The following is a 12,866-nucleotide window of genomic DNA, read 5'->3' on the forward strand; positions in this document are numbered from 1 at the left end:
CATGGCAGGCTGGCTCTAAGCAGAAACCTCTCAAGCAGCACCCTACCTAGACTCCTGGTGGCCCCAGGCAAACTTTTAGTATTGGGCTCCCCTTCACCAGAGAGAATGATAATAATAATCTGACAACAGAAAAAAATTTACTATTTTCAGGCCCCCTTTCTGTCCAAGCCCCAGGCAGCCGCCTCTGCTCTCCAGCCGTCCTTGGTAGATGCCAAAGAGTAGCCAGAGGGCTGAGCTGAAGTGGGAGGGGCTCCTGTTAATGGGCTTGGCAGGCCCTGTTTGAAGGTTAATCTCAGAACATAAGAAATGCTTTGTTTGGGAGGGAATGGGCAGCAACACGTGTAGTTTCACCAGCAGGTATATACACCTTTTAACTGATACTGACAATCCAGCTAGGCCTTTAGCTTGCATTCACTCACTTGTGGGCAGTACTAGACTACAGAAAGGATGCACCATTCTCTTCCTCAAGCCTAAGCAAGATGTCCAGAGAAGATATGGCACCTCTCAGACAAAGGGCGGTGTACCTAGGTTCCCAAGATGGCCACAGCCCCTGTGTAAACATGAAATATGACTGCTGTTTCTCCATCTTCTTTTCACCTGTTTCTCACTGTAGTGCCTCTCCCCATCTGGGGACATCTCTAGACAACTCTAGGCATGAAGAGAAGGTCCTGAACTCTCTGAGAAGCAAGAAATATAGATGCAGAGTAGCCCATTCCCCCCTGTTCTTTCTGATTTTCCAATGCAGGGGAGGGCAGCGGGCAGGAGAGCCCTGAGACCCACCCCTCCATGACCTCTCAGCTATAAGGGAAGCAGTCAAGGACAGAGGACAATTGAGGCCTGCTCCCAGAAATCTCCTCACCCTCTCCGGTGCCAGCGGCACCCCAAAACGGCCACTTACCAATAAAATGCTCTCCCAGGACATCCAGCGAATAGGAAGCACCGCCCGTCCCTGGATTCTGTAGTAGTCCCCGCTGTACAGATTCCGGCTCATGCCAAAGTCCGCTATCTTGATAGTGTAGTTCTTACCCACCAAGCAGTTGCGTGTGGCCAGATCCCGATGAACAAAGTTCAGAGAGGACAGATACTTCATGCCAGAAGCAATTTGAGTGGCCATAAACTCCAAGTCAGTGTAGCTGCAGAGACAGGAAAGGACAAGCAGGGAATGAGGCTGCTGGGCATGTATTTGACCAAATGAGCATAACCTAAACAGGAACAGTTCTGTGAGGTTCAGAGCAGCCTGGCTTATTACAACACAAATAGGCTTCCTCCTCTGGGGTGACAGGGACATTAATATAGGCTAGAGGAGAAAGCCAGCATGATAATACCTGCATTTCTGCAAAGCAAGGCCTGGGCACTGGGCAGGTCCTGAACAGTCCAAACACCTGTTACCCCACCCCACTAGTTCTCTTCCTTTTGGCCAACCCAGTCCCACCTCTACCCTCTTCTACCCAGGAACATGTTACTCTGCCTACCCAGAAATCCCAGCTCTTGGCTCACCCCTCAACAAGCACATTATTCCCCACCCATCTACACCATCTCTCCCTCTCTCTTCTTTCCTACTCAGACCCACCCACTCTCCCTCGTCCCCTTTCAGTCATGCCTGTTCTTCCCCTTCAGCACAAAAACAGGAAGCAGAGTTGTGTACTGAAGAGCCCAGGTCGGAGGAGGAATGGAGCTACCTGACAGTGGGTGCGCCGCTGGTGGGGGTGCCCTGGGGCTCATGGCGGGACAGGAACTGGTTGAGGTCTCCGTTCTCCATGTACTCAGTGATCATGCAGAGGGGGTCTTCAGCAATGCACACTGCCAGCAGCCGGATGATGTTGGGGTCCTTGAGTCTCGACATGATCTTAATCTCCTTCAGAAAGTCATTCCTTTTAAAAGCAGAAGCCACATGGACAGACACACACAGACAGAGCCAAACATGCCAGGCACTGGGATTAGTGATATGAAGTACAAACCAGGGAATGTAACCACAAAATGCAATTCACACAGCAGTAATGAAGACAGAAGCTCCAGGGGAAATGCTGCTGCTCTGGTGAGCCGCAGAAGATATCTCACCTTAACAGGTCACTCCAGAGCAAAAATCCAGGATGCAGGATCGGGTATTCCCTAGTGTAATTTGTTCATTCACAGAATGTGGGTACTGGGGAGGTATTTGCATTTGTTCCTCCAGAGAATACTAATGACCATGCGATTCAGATATTTCCTTAAACTACAAGCATATGTGCCATCACTAGCAGAACGCCCCATGCTGATACAAAGGGCTCACTCTGAGTGGGCCCCTTCTATTGTCATGGTACATCTTGTGAGGCACAGAGTAATATTTTCAACAGTGCCAATAGAAGTGAAGAGCATGTGGCCAATGTTTACTAGTGACTTAATGGGCTCTTCTGTATGGGCAATGTTCTCACTGAGACTGGAGTGGCTGACTTAAAAGGGTAAATGCACAACTGCCAGGGAATGGAGCTCCATGTGGCGGGCATACCTGGCGTTCTTGTTGGCATCAGCACGGAGCATCTTTACAGCCACCAGAACAGGCTGATTGGAGTTGACATCCAAAGCAAAATCCTTGTCCATGAACTTTTCCATCCCTTCCACCTCACAGAGATGAACCTAAGGGAGACAATAAGGGGCATTTACTTTCCCCTGTGGAAATAGGCATGAACTGATTAGCAACTGGCTTCCATTCCTGTAGGTATCAGAAATTGCATGGGACCAGATCCTGTTTTCAAGAAGCCCCTTGGTACAAGGCGTACTGCATAGGTTGAGGGGAAAAACAAATCCAATATAAGACCCTAGATGAGCAGGTCTTCTTCCTTTCTATGCCTCAGAATGGCAACAGTGATAGTCTGAAGCGACAATAGCTACCACCACTCTTACACCCTGGCTCAATGGAGGGACTGTGTTTAATGAATGTTTTCTGCACTAGTTCATCATCTTCCAAAACACCTGTGATCTACTCCTCAATAAAATGGTTTCTGTGAACACTAGAGGTAAAAGCAGAACAGTGCAGAGCTACACCTGAACTGTGAAACAAAGCAGACCCTCCCACATTCAACAAATCGCATTCCCAAAAATGCTCCACCACCTCAAGTTCCTACCAATGACTGATGAATTTTGTTTCATTGCATACCAGGTCCCCTGTTCACTCACACCTGGGAAACTGGCAATGTTCTGTCAGACAAACATCACAGCAACATGCTCCAATTCAAATATCCAGACAAGTAGACTAAAGCTCTAGCCACTTTGGAGCTCTATGCTTAGGAAGTGAGTGATCTTACAGAACGCCCTAAGCTAGGGGTACTCAACCTCTGGCCCTTGGCTAGATCAGGCCTTCTTCCCTGCATTGCTTTCCCACCAGAGCCAACACAGCCAAACAAACCAGAATCTATTTAAGTTTGTATGTCCTCATCCAAACTGTTTAGTTGGACCCAGTCCAGCACCACTGCCCCCACTCATTGAAGGCCAATGGGGTTCCACAAGTGTGTGCCACGAGGGCAAAATTTATGGCATGGGCCAGCGAACAAATTACTACAAAGAAACCTAAGGTATTAACTTAGAGGATGTTCACTTCTCCATGATAAGTGCCCGTGTGTGCACTCTTACCCCATGGGAAATTTGAGGTAACTCACCCTACTTCCATTGTGCGGCAAGCGCATTCACACAGGCAGTTATTGTGGTATAGATGACATGCTATAAGTTCACATATCAATTTACCTTGTGGTATGCCCGCGCCCTTAGCCACTAAAACTTTATTATAGGGAATGATGTGGAGAAGGGAAGGATCCTGCCTGACTTTCAGGGCCCAGGCTGATTTTGCAGGAAGTGGGCAATTCTCTGGGCCTTCCAAGCCACTGACTTAAATGAAATGAATTTTTTGTCTGGTTTGGAAGGGGCATCAGTGGGTGCTATAACATTCCAGATGGCATCAGTGATCATCGGCTGCAGGGTATGGGTATAGAGCTTTGTGCTGCCTAAGGAAAATTGAGGTTATGGAATAGTGGACCCAGGTTTCACAAAGCACATGTCAGATATAAAATTCATCTCATAGCTCCTGTCCTGACATTGCCATAGATGTTGTGTAGCAGGATGGCGTAGTGCAGATAGAACAGAAGGGGCAACCAGGAAACGAGAGGCCCTGGGGTCAGCTTTACCCAGTAGGAAATGTGTTCTAAACCACCAAGGCTCAAGTCCCGTTGTGGAAATCTTGGCTATCCGAGCAGTACAGATCCCAGGAATGGACTTATTCCCAACCCAAATGAGTCCTACATGTTGTATGGTGCAATATTGAAATTCAACAGTATCAAGATTGTTAAAAGGGCCATTTACTGATCATGACAACCAACATCCCCAATCTCTAGTAAATCAATTACTTGACCCAAGTCAGCTGCTAGGAGTTTTTCTATTTTAGGATAACTCTGGAGTGAAGATTTTTTCTTTAACTTCCAGCAAACTTGGAGCTGCTCAGTGTTAAAGCAGCACAATTCTTTCCCTCAAAAGTCAGCTACATTGGCAGGAAAAAAAATCCCATCAGAAAATGGAATTTCTGTCATGAGAAATTCTGAAATTTCAAAATTAGTTTTCGTCTTAAGTTGGGATGAAAAAAAATGTTCATTGGAAACATTAAAATGTCCTACAATTAGTTTTCATAATGGCTAAACATTAATGTAATGTAATGTAACTTAATGTAATAGACAAAATGAAACTGAAGGGGAAAAATGGAGTAAAATGAAATGAGAAAGTTAAAAAAAATCCATTTTGATTTAAAATCATAGCTATATTTCATACAGTAAGTTTCATTTAGAAATTGAAGCATTTCTGGAAAATATTTTGATTGGAAAAAAAATGAAATACAATTTCCCAACAGAAAGCTGTTGTGTCAATTTTTTTCAAGAAGCTCTACAAATCCTGCATTGGCAGAAACCATGGAGAAAAAAAACTTTGGCCAATGCAACAGGAAAACAGATTGTGCTTGATTAGTCTTTCACTGCAAGACATATTTTCCAGACCACAAATCATTCTTGCAGCTTTTTTCTGGTCCCTTTCCAACCAGTCAACATTCTTTTTTAACTTCTGGACAGCAAAATCAGTGACAGAAAATAGTGAATCTGTTTGTGAATTTAAAGAATTATTCATTATTTGCACATCTATTTAATGAAGCAAGAACTATTTCATTTGTAGAGTGGTAAAAAAGAAAAGCAAATGTTTGGTTGGCCTAGAACAGGGAGCCTGCATGAAGAGGTTATTACTTTCCACCAGTGCATTGGAAGGTATGTCTTCTCATCACTGTCACTTCCACATCCTTTTATGTCTCATACAAGAACGCTTATTTTCTATAGCGCCACACCCTTAGCTCCAGATTGAGGCACTGGTTCAGCAATGACTGACAAGAACAGACACATGCTAATAAATAACTCTCTTCCCTTCCCAGAGTATGTAGCTGGGCCTTGTGGCTGTTCCATCTACACAGTAGCCTAAACTCAGCCTGTTTAGCTTTCAAGAACTGATAGCCCCTCAGCCCAAGCCAGTCTATGTGTAGATCTGTTCCAAGGGTGAAATTACACGTTACACTTGGATTATATTAAGCGCGCTTCAAATGTAAGCATCCACATGTTAAAGCTCATTAACTCATGATAAGTGCCATCCGAGCATCTCAAGGTTATGCCATTTCAGGCACAGGTTAACTCTGGGGCTGTACTACTTAGCTTGTGTTGGGCTAACTTAATTCTGTTCCACAGAGATAAAATGAGCAATTCAGTCCTCCAGCATCCCAGGATATGTTGCTTCCAGTCTCTTCCTACCCAGAGCAGGGATAGGTGTCCTGGCTCCTAGCCACGCCCCGGCTTGCCAGCCCTCCTGTGACAAGTCAGAGCTGTGCAGGCAAGAATGGTGTTAGCCCTTAACCTGTAACTGCTCACAGAGGATCCAACTCTAACACCACTTATTTCTTGGATTTAGTATTGTCTAAGTGTAATGCATAATTTCACCCTAAGGAAAACCTTCCCATGAATCACCAGGTAGCTCTCACCTCTTTCAGCACCAGAGAATATCCTTCTCAAGGTGGAAGAAAGCCATTGCCACTGGTTGTTCTACCCTGCAGCCTAGCCTGGGAGCAGACACGGTCTGTAGTGAATGTAAAAGTAAACACTGGCTCACTCACCTCCCCAAACTGGCCTTCTCCAAGCTTCTCCTTGAAAGTCAGTAGCTTCCTAGGGAACTCCTCAACAGCCACATCCTTGCCTGAGAGCAGGTCCATGGTGATGGCTGGCACAGAGTAGGTGTTACTGCCTGTCACTCCCTGCAGATTCACAATGTCTGCCTCTGCGTAATGAGGGACCCCCTCAGGGCCATTGGCCTGCGCGGGTTTGACAACACCACTGCAGCCTGGGAAGGAAAGAGCAATGAGAATAGGTCTGCTATAGACGGACTCTTCCCTGGAGCCCAGTCACACAGAAAATGTCCCAGACCACCTGCTCTCCCAGGCTCCTGGAGAGGGTGGATTAGACTTTAAGGGAGGTTTACAGGGGTCTGAAGCTTATTCAGGCTTCTCAGTTTTCTGAAACCTTCCACCAAGTTTCTGGACCAGGTTATGGTGCATGCCACAGATGGTGCAAAGAAAAGCCAGGAGCATTGAGAACATGTGCCACCTGCTTAGAAAGCAACCATAATGCAGCTGGGGATGACAGCTCCTCTGGGAGCAAGGAAGCTGGACTGCCATTGCTTCCCTAGAAGGGATCTCTCCATGCACAGGGACAGGGAAATGGCTAAAACTGTAACCACAGGAGTGTGCTGGGGGAGAAGGTTCTCAAGCTGCAGGACTTTATTTTAACTCCCCTGCTTGTTTCTCACCTGCCTCCTCATCTCCTGGTGCAAACTCTGGCAGCTTGCGTATAAGCCGAGAAGGCTCCTGGTAATCCGGGCCCAGGGGGAATATGCGGTCGTAGGTGGAGTTGGACTCCTGTTCACTGGATGAGGAGGAGCGGTTGTGGTTGAACATACTGGATTCACTGGGCAGGGAAAGGCTGACTGTCATTTCATCATCCAGCATCCGTCGAGAAGCCTGAGAAAGGAACACGGAAGGAAAAAATGTAGGGATAGACTGACGGACATTCCCACACTCTGGGCAGAGAGACAAGCCTACAAATCAAACCAGTCAGATGCACCAAGTTGGCAAAAACACCACATTGGACAGACTGCATCTGAAATATGCCTTTTCCAAAAGCTGGGAGAATCAGTTTGAGAATGGTTTCTCAAGTCAGAAGGGTCTGGCAGAAAAGGTTCTGCTCTTCCTTTTTTGTATAAACTGTAACACTCCTGCCAAACATGAAAAAAACCCCACTTCCCACTGGGAAGATCCAGTTTCTCAGCAGCTCAGATGAAATTCAGTCCGGGCAGAGCTGAAGCAAGTCTGTGTACTGGTCCCTAGCTCACATGGGCTGTAAGTAGTACTTGTCCTTCAGCAAGAGCTCTGCACAGGGATGAATCTCACCCCAATGAAGCAGACCCTATTGTCAGGGAAGAGCTGATGTCACCAGTGATTTTGATAGGCAGCCCTGGGAAGAAAGCCCTAGGGTGTAGAGAAACCTTACACAACAAACCTCTGAGCTCGCCTCACCTTCTCCAGCATCTTTTGCCAGAACTGCCTCCAGAGGATGATGACAATGATGGCCACTAGAATAAAAATTATGGCCACCAGGCAGCCAATCAGGATGCGAGTGTTGCTGTCATCCACTTTGAGGGTTGGGTCTGTTGGGAGGAGAAAAACAGCAGGCGTTGTCTATTGCCAAGGACAAGAATCTCAGATCAAGCATAGGTTGGGTTGTAGTAGCACTCAGTTGCAGGGTGGCACTTCTGCCCCTGGGCTCCCTGTCACACACCACGCCTAGATCATGAGTTAATCTATGATCTATGGCAGCACAAAATTGTACATCTCTGATTCACCTTCCATCCATGACACCTCACATGCCACAGTGCTGGCCAGCAACAGTGCACCTTTGCTGGCCCGTACATTGGAGGTACACCTACCTATTCCTATTCATTGGGGTATACCTACCACCACTATTCCTCACCTACCTGCACATGGGGAGCAGCAGCCCTGTGGAGCCTCCCCTTGGCCTTGTACATTGACTGGTGAGGTGACTGGAAGGCACAGATGCACAGGACAAGAGATAATCCTGCCTTCAGTGACTGTCTCTGTGTGGTGTCCTGGTGCACCCACACTATTGACCCTTTCCACGGTGGCATGAGCTATGGAACCAGAAGGTTCACAATCATGAGACTGAAGTTAACATGAACTCCCTGATCTCTAGACAGGTGTGCCCATCACCAGGCTGTATGTGTCTCTTGTGGTATAAGCCCAAGCTGCCAGCTGCAGCTAGGCTCTTGGCTAGACTTTATAGCACTCCGGAAATTCGTTGGGAGCTTCTTTTTAATGAAAAGGGAAACATTTCATATGTTGAATCTGAAATAGCATGACCTGGTCACAGTACAGTATGTCCTAGGCCTTTTATTTCATTCATTATATGCTGTTCCTTCCCCTTTGCCCTCTGCCCTGACCATGCATAACTGTTAGAAGAAGCCACGTACCATAAGTAGTTGGAGCTACGGGTGATTCGGGGGGCACACCAGAGTTGTTGTACATCGCCGCGTCTGGTAAGAGACAACATCAAGAAAAGTATGGTGAAGCTTGCAAACCTATGCAAGCTTGGTGGATGAGTTTATTATCACAGAGGGATGTGGCTGCATGTCCCTAATGAGGAACCTGTATGGAATCATGGTTAACAGGACTCAGCAGCATCCAAAACCCAAAGACTCCCCACATACATCCCCCATCAGAGGCACTAGCAGAAGAACTTTCTATCTGTCCCATGGGTACAAAGCTCAATTTTCACACCCTGTTGCTTCCCAGAATGAATCCTATAACTGCTGGTACCTCAGTAACATCTTCAGGGGCTGGGCCCCCCTCAGTGTCCTAACACCTCTCAATTCCATTGGCTGCCAAACCCATCAAAGGACATACACCTCTACCTTATGACCTATTCAACTGCACAACTCATTGCCTCAAAAACTCACTGGGGTATATCCCCACTGTATCCCCAGGATTTCCCACCAGAGATGCTTCTGATAATGCCCTGCCTACTCAATGTTCCTGCTTGCACATGCCAAACCTGGATATGCAGCAGTAAATGTATAAAGGGGGCATTCACACTGGCCACTATCAAGCAAAATGGAGACAGAGATCTTTGGCTGCAGGGAGATGCTCCTGGTGTATCTTCCCCAGCATGTATCTGTGTCTAACATATGCAAGCAGTAGGCAGGTAGGCAGGGCATGCTCAGGAGCATCCCTGCTGGGACACATGGAGGACATGATGTAGACATATGCACAGAAGCCAGGAATTGAGGAGGGTTAAGGCAGGGATTTGATATGTATAAGGAAATCATAAATGCCACATTTCTATCCAAGTTACTGGCAAAAAAGTTTTGGAAGAGACATCAAAACTCTTGTTGGAGAGCAGTGTGAAAGATGTAGGAGCAGATTATCCCATGTCTGCCTCTTCAGGAGTCTGATACCAAGCTCTGCGGCACTTGAATCTCCTCCTCCCCCACTTTCTTGGCCTATGCAGTATGACCACAAAATACCCATCTTCCTTGCCCTTTACTTCTCATTGCCAGTACCTGACTGGAAGGTGATCTCACTGAACATCATCCAGGTGTCAGCAAAGTAAAATTGGCACTTGATGGCATTAGCCATGCGGTGGAGCAGAGGCACAGTGACAAAACGTGCACTAGGGTTGACGTCATCCAGCACCAGTACTGAGGAGATGGCATTGGGCTCCCATTCATTGGCATCCGAGCGGAAATAGCACTGAACCTCCTTGAAGATCTTCACTCCTTTGGCAAACATATTGTTACAGTGCACCTGTGGGGCAGCAACAGAGAAGGCCAAATGAGTGTCACCTTGACACAGGCATGTGGCGTACAACAGCCAAAGTAGTCTGCCTTTGGACTTTGAGATAGTTTCACAAAGGGAATAAAATACTTATTGTACCCTCTTCTCTTCCCTTGCTCTCACCCTGGCCTAGAAACCCTTAACACGTGTCCACAGGGACCAGCTGCAATGGGATGCTTCATCATCTCAGGAGGCTTGGATTTGTCTCAGGTCATAGATGAGGACAGTGTGTGGTCTCATCCCACTCCCTCACAAGCAGTTCATAGTGGTACTGCCATTATAGGTAGTGACAGCTTGTTAGGTCTGGTCTCCCAAGGACAGGGATGGTAAAGTGGGACAGCAGGTCAGGGGGCCTCTGGGCAGTACCTGGGGCTATAGAGTTAACAGTGCAGCTGGCTGGGACTGAGGAGAACATCAGGGATACAAGGGGCAGCATTGTTGGCACAGAAGCTACTTGCAAAATGTGTTGAGTTTTGTCTAATTCATGCTCGCCCTCTAACACAGGTCAGACTATATCCCAGACCCCAAAGCCCTGGCATTTTGAGAGGTGCGTGGCAAAGTGAGAGCCCTGCTGCCTCTCCAGAGTGTGCCTTCTCCATGAAGGCATACACTGAGGTAGGGTGTACCAAGAGCCAGTACTCATATCACTAAAAGAAGAGCCCTCAGGGCTGCAGACCTTCATGGTAGTAAAGTTCCTGATCCGGTCAAATTCAAACATGATTTCGATGTAGCCGCTGGTGGTACTCTCATTGCGCCACCCCACATAGTCATAGCCAGGCCATACATGGTACTCATGGGTCTCAGTGAAGTCATCCAGCCCCGAGACCCCATCTGTCAGCTGGCCCAGTCCTTCTGTCATGCTGCCAGACACAAGGGAAGGAAGCAACAAAGTGTGAGTCTCTTCTGGCGTCCACAAGGAAGCCCTCCAGCTCTTGGCCCTTCCTCCCTTCCCATCTGAAACACCTGATGCCTAGAGGAAGTTATCACAAATACTTATTAAATAGGAGAGAGGGTTTTTCAAAACAGCTATGCCTCCACACCCAGGGCAGCCAGGACACATGGGGCAATGTGGGGTACCACCATGCCAATCACAGTGGTATGATCAGCCACCTCGGTGATGACAGCTACTTTTATGCCCCCCTTACTCGCCCCCACAAAGGCAGTGCCCAGGGCTGCTGCCCTGGTCAAACCCTCTCAGTTATGCTACTGGTTTAACTTCTTAAAATAGTGAAACTCTAAATCTCTCTTTCTCCACCAAATCCTCTGAGACCCAGTTTCAGCTCTGGGCTCCCATGAACTGAATGGTATTGCAGAGGTATCTAGGAGTACCAGATATACACATCCAGTTGTGTGCCATTAAGGAACACAGACAGACATGGGACTTTGTTTTATTTACCTCAAGATGCGTGTACTTTTATCTCGCATCTAAGGAAGAGTATTTGGTACCTGAAAGCTTGCCTATATGTCTTCTCAGCTATACAGCTGGTCAAATAAAATATATCACCGACAAGATTTTTTGTCTCAGACGAGACAGGCAGGCATTTTTGTTCAAGCTTTTGAAAAATTGATGGCAACGTGTCATAACCCAACTCCCACCTGTTCCCAACTCCTCTGTGCCTGCCACTTGCCAGGCAAGACATTCTCTGGGCGCTCACCTGTACCCAAAAGCTCCATCATAGACAGAATCATTCAGGTAAATGACTGCGCCACCAGGAAGGACAAACTGCTGCCCGGCAGGAGCATTGTAGGAAACTAGCCCATCTGCAGGAGAAGAAAAGGGAGTTGTTGCTCTTACAACTTTACAAAGGAGCAAAGTCTTCCTCAGTGGGGTTTGCAGTCATTCATCCAGACCAATACAGATGACATCCCACACCCGGCCTGAGACCTCGATACTGTAGGCCTGGATCAAGACCTCCCTCTTGAGTTCAGAAATGGGAAAACCACTTCTGTGCAAGTTTCCCCCAAAATGCATGGAAGGGGAAGGCTGGGCAGGCTGACATAATAGGGCTGTGGACGTGCTGTGTCAGAGGTGTGCATCAGGGCCAAGAAGCATTTCCCTCACAACCACACATCCCCAGGAAATCCAGGCAGGAAGATGAAGACAACTGTGTCTCCCTGCTTTACTCTCCAATAACATACACATTGTGCACTAGGTCGCATCAGATGCCCTCAGCACAAGATCCTACCTCCACAAGGAATGTTTCCCTTGCACTAGAAATTCCCCTGGATGTCTGTCCTTCTGGGTGCCATACCCCAGGGGGAATACAAGCTCCCTCAGAACGCTCCACTTACCCAGCCACACGCAGCCATAAAGCTCCACCCGCAGACAGACATTCATGGAGTGGTCGGTGACTGGGATGAAGCGGACAAAGCGCGCGATGATGGGGGGCTCCAGGTCCTTGAGGACAATGTCATAAGGGTTGGTATTTCCATCCAGCACCTGAGCACAAGGCAAACAGAGCAACTGAAGGTCACTGGGAAAGACAGGGAGGAAAGGGGCAGCTTTTGCATCCCTGTAGGTCCTGGAGCAGGGCAGATGTCTTTGTTTTCCATCTCCCTGGAGGAGATGTGTTAACACAGGCTGTGTCCTGCTGCTCTTTACCTTTTGCGTTAGGATTTGGCATCTCCGTGCCAGGCACAACTCTCTCTCACATGAGTGCATATGGGTGCACACATATATTTTTTATATACTGGGCTTTGCTGTTTCTTGCTACAGGCACAAGGACTGGCAACAGACATGCCCATGCCAAAAGCTAAGTACATCCCCCCAGCACTAGTCTACAAGGAGCCTGCTTATATTGCACTGTGTAGCATTAGCCTGGTGGTCCCAAGGAGGAGAGACACAGCCCAAGGACTGCTAATGTCCTTTGCCACCATCTCTTCCAACAAGCACCATGCACTCAACATCCCAGCTGGT

General features: G+C 47.6%; 1 protein-coding gene across 2 annotated transcripts in view; it reads right to left on the reverse strand.

Annotated features, from left to right (window-relative positions):
- DDR2 (discoidin domain receptor tyrosine kinase 2) overlaps positions 1 to 12,866 on the reverse strand; it is an 86,788-nt gene that overhangs the window by 17,196 nt on the left and 56,726 nt on the right. For both annotated transcript variants that reach the window (XR_016442199.1, XM_090046386.1), the window contains exons 5-15: positions 12,242 to 12,389; positions 11,605 to 11,710; positions 10,626 to 10,809; positions 9,676 to 9,919; positions 8,587 to 8,649; positions 7,616 to 7,746; positions 6,850 to 7,060; positions 6,161 to 6,384; positions 2,486 to 2,613; positions 1,680 to 1,871; positions 899 to 1,133 (exon numbers count right to left, since the gene is read on the reverse strand). Coding sequence is in view for 1 of the 2 variants with exons in the window: in XM_090046386.1 (XP_089902512.1) it covers positions 899 to 1,133; positions 1,680 to 1,871; positions 2,486 to 2,613; positions 6,161 to 6,384; positions 6,850 to 7,060; positions 7,616 to 7,746; positions 8,587 to 8,649; positions 9,676 to 9,919; positions 10,626 to 10,809; positions 11,605 to 11,710; positions 12,242 to 12,389 (1,866 nt within the window). In the remaining variant the exon portion in view is untranslated. The remainder of the gene's footprint in view (positions 1 to 898; positions 1,134 to 1,679; positions 1,872 to 2,485; positions 2,614 to 6,160; positions 6,385 to 6,849; positions 7,061 to 7,615; positions 7,747 to 8,586; positions 8,650 to 9,675; positions 9,920 to 10,625; positions 10,810 to 11,604; positions 11,711 to 12,241; positions 12,390 to 12,866) is intronic.

This window comes from Crocodylus siamensis, chromosome 5, assembly GCF_052110815.1.
Source record: "Crocodylus siamensis isolate JL-2025a chromosome 5, ASM5211081v1, whole genome shotgun sequence".
Classification (NCBI taxonomy): Eukaryota; Metazoa; Chordata; order Crocodylia; family Crocodylidae; genus Crocodylus; species Crocodylus siamensis.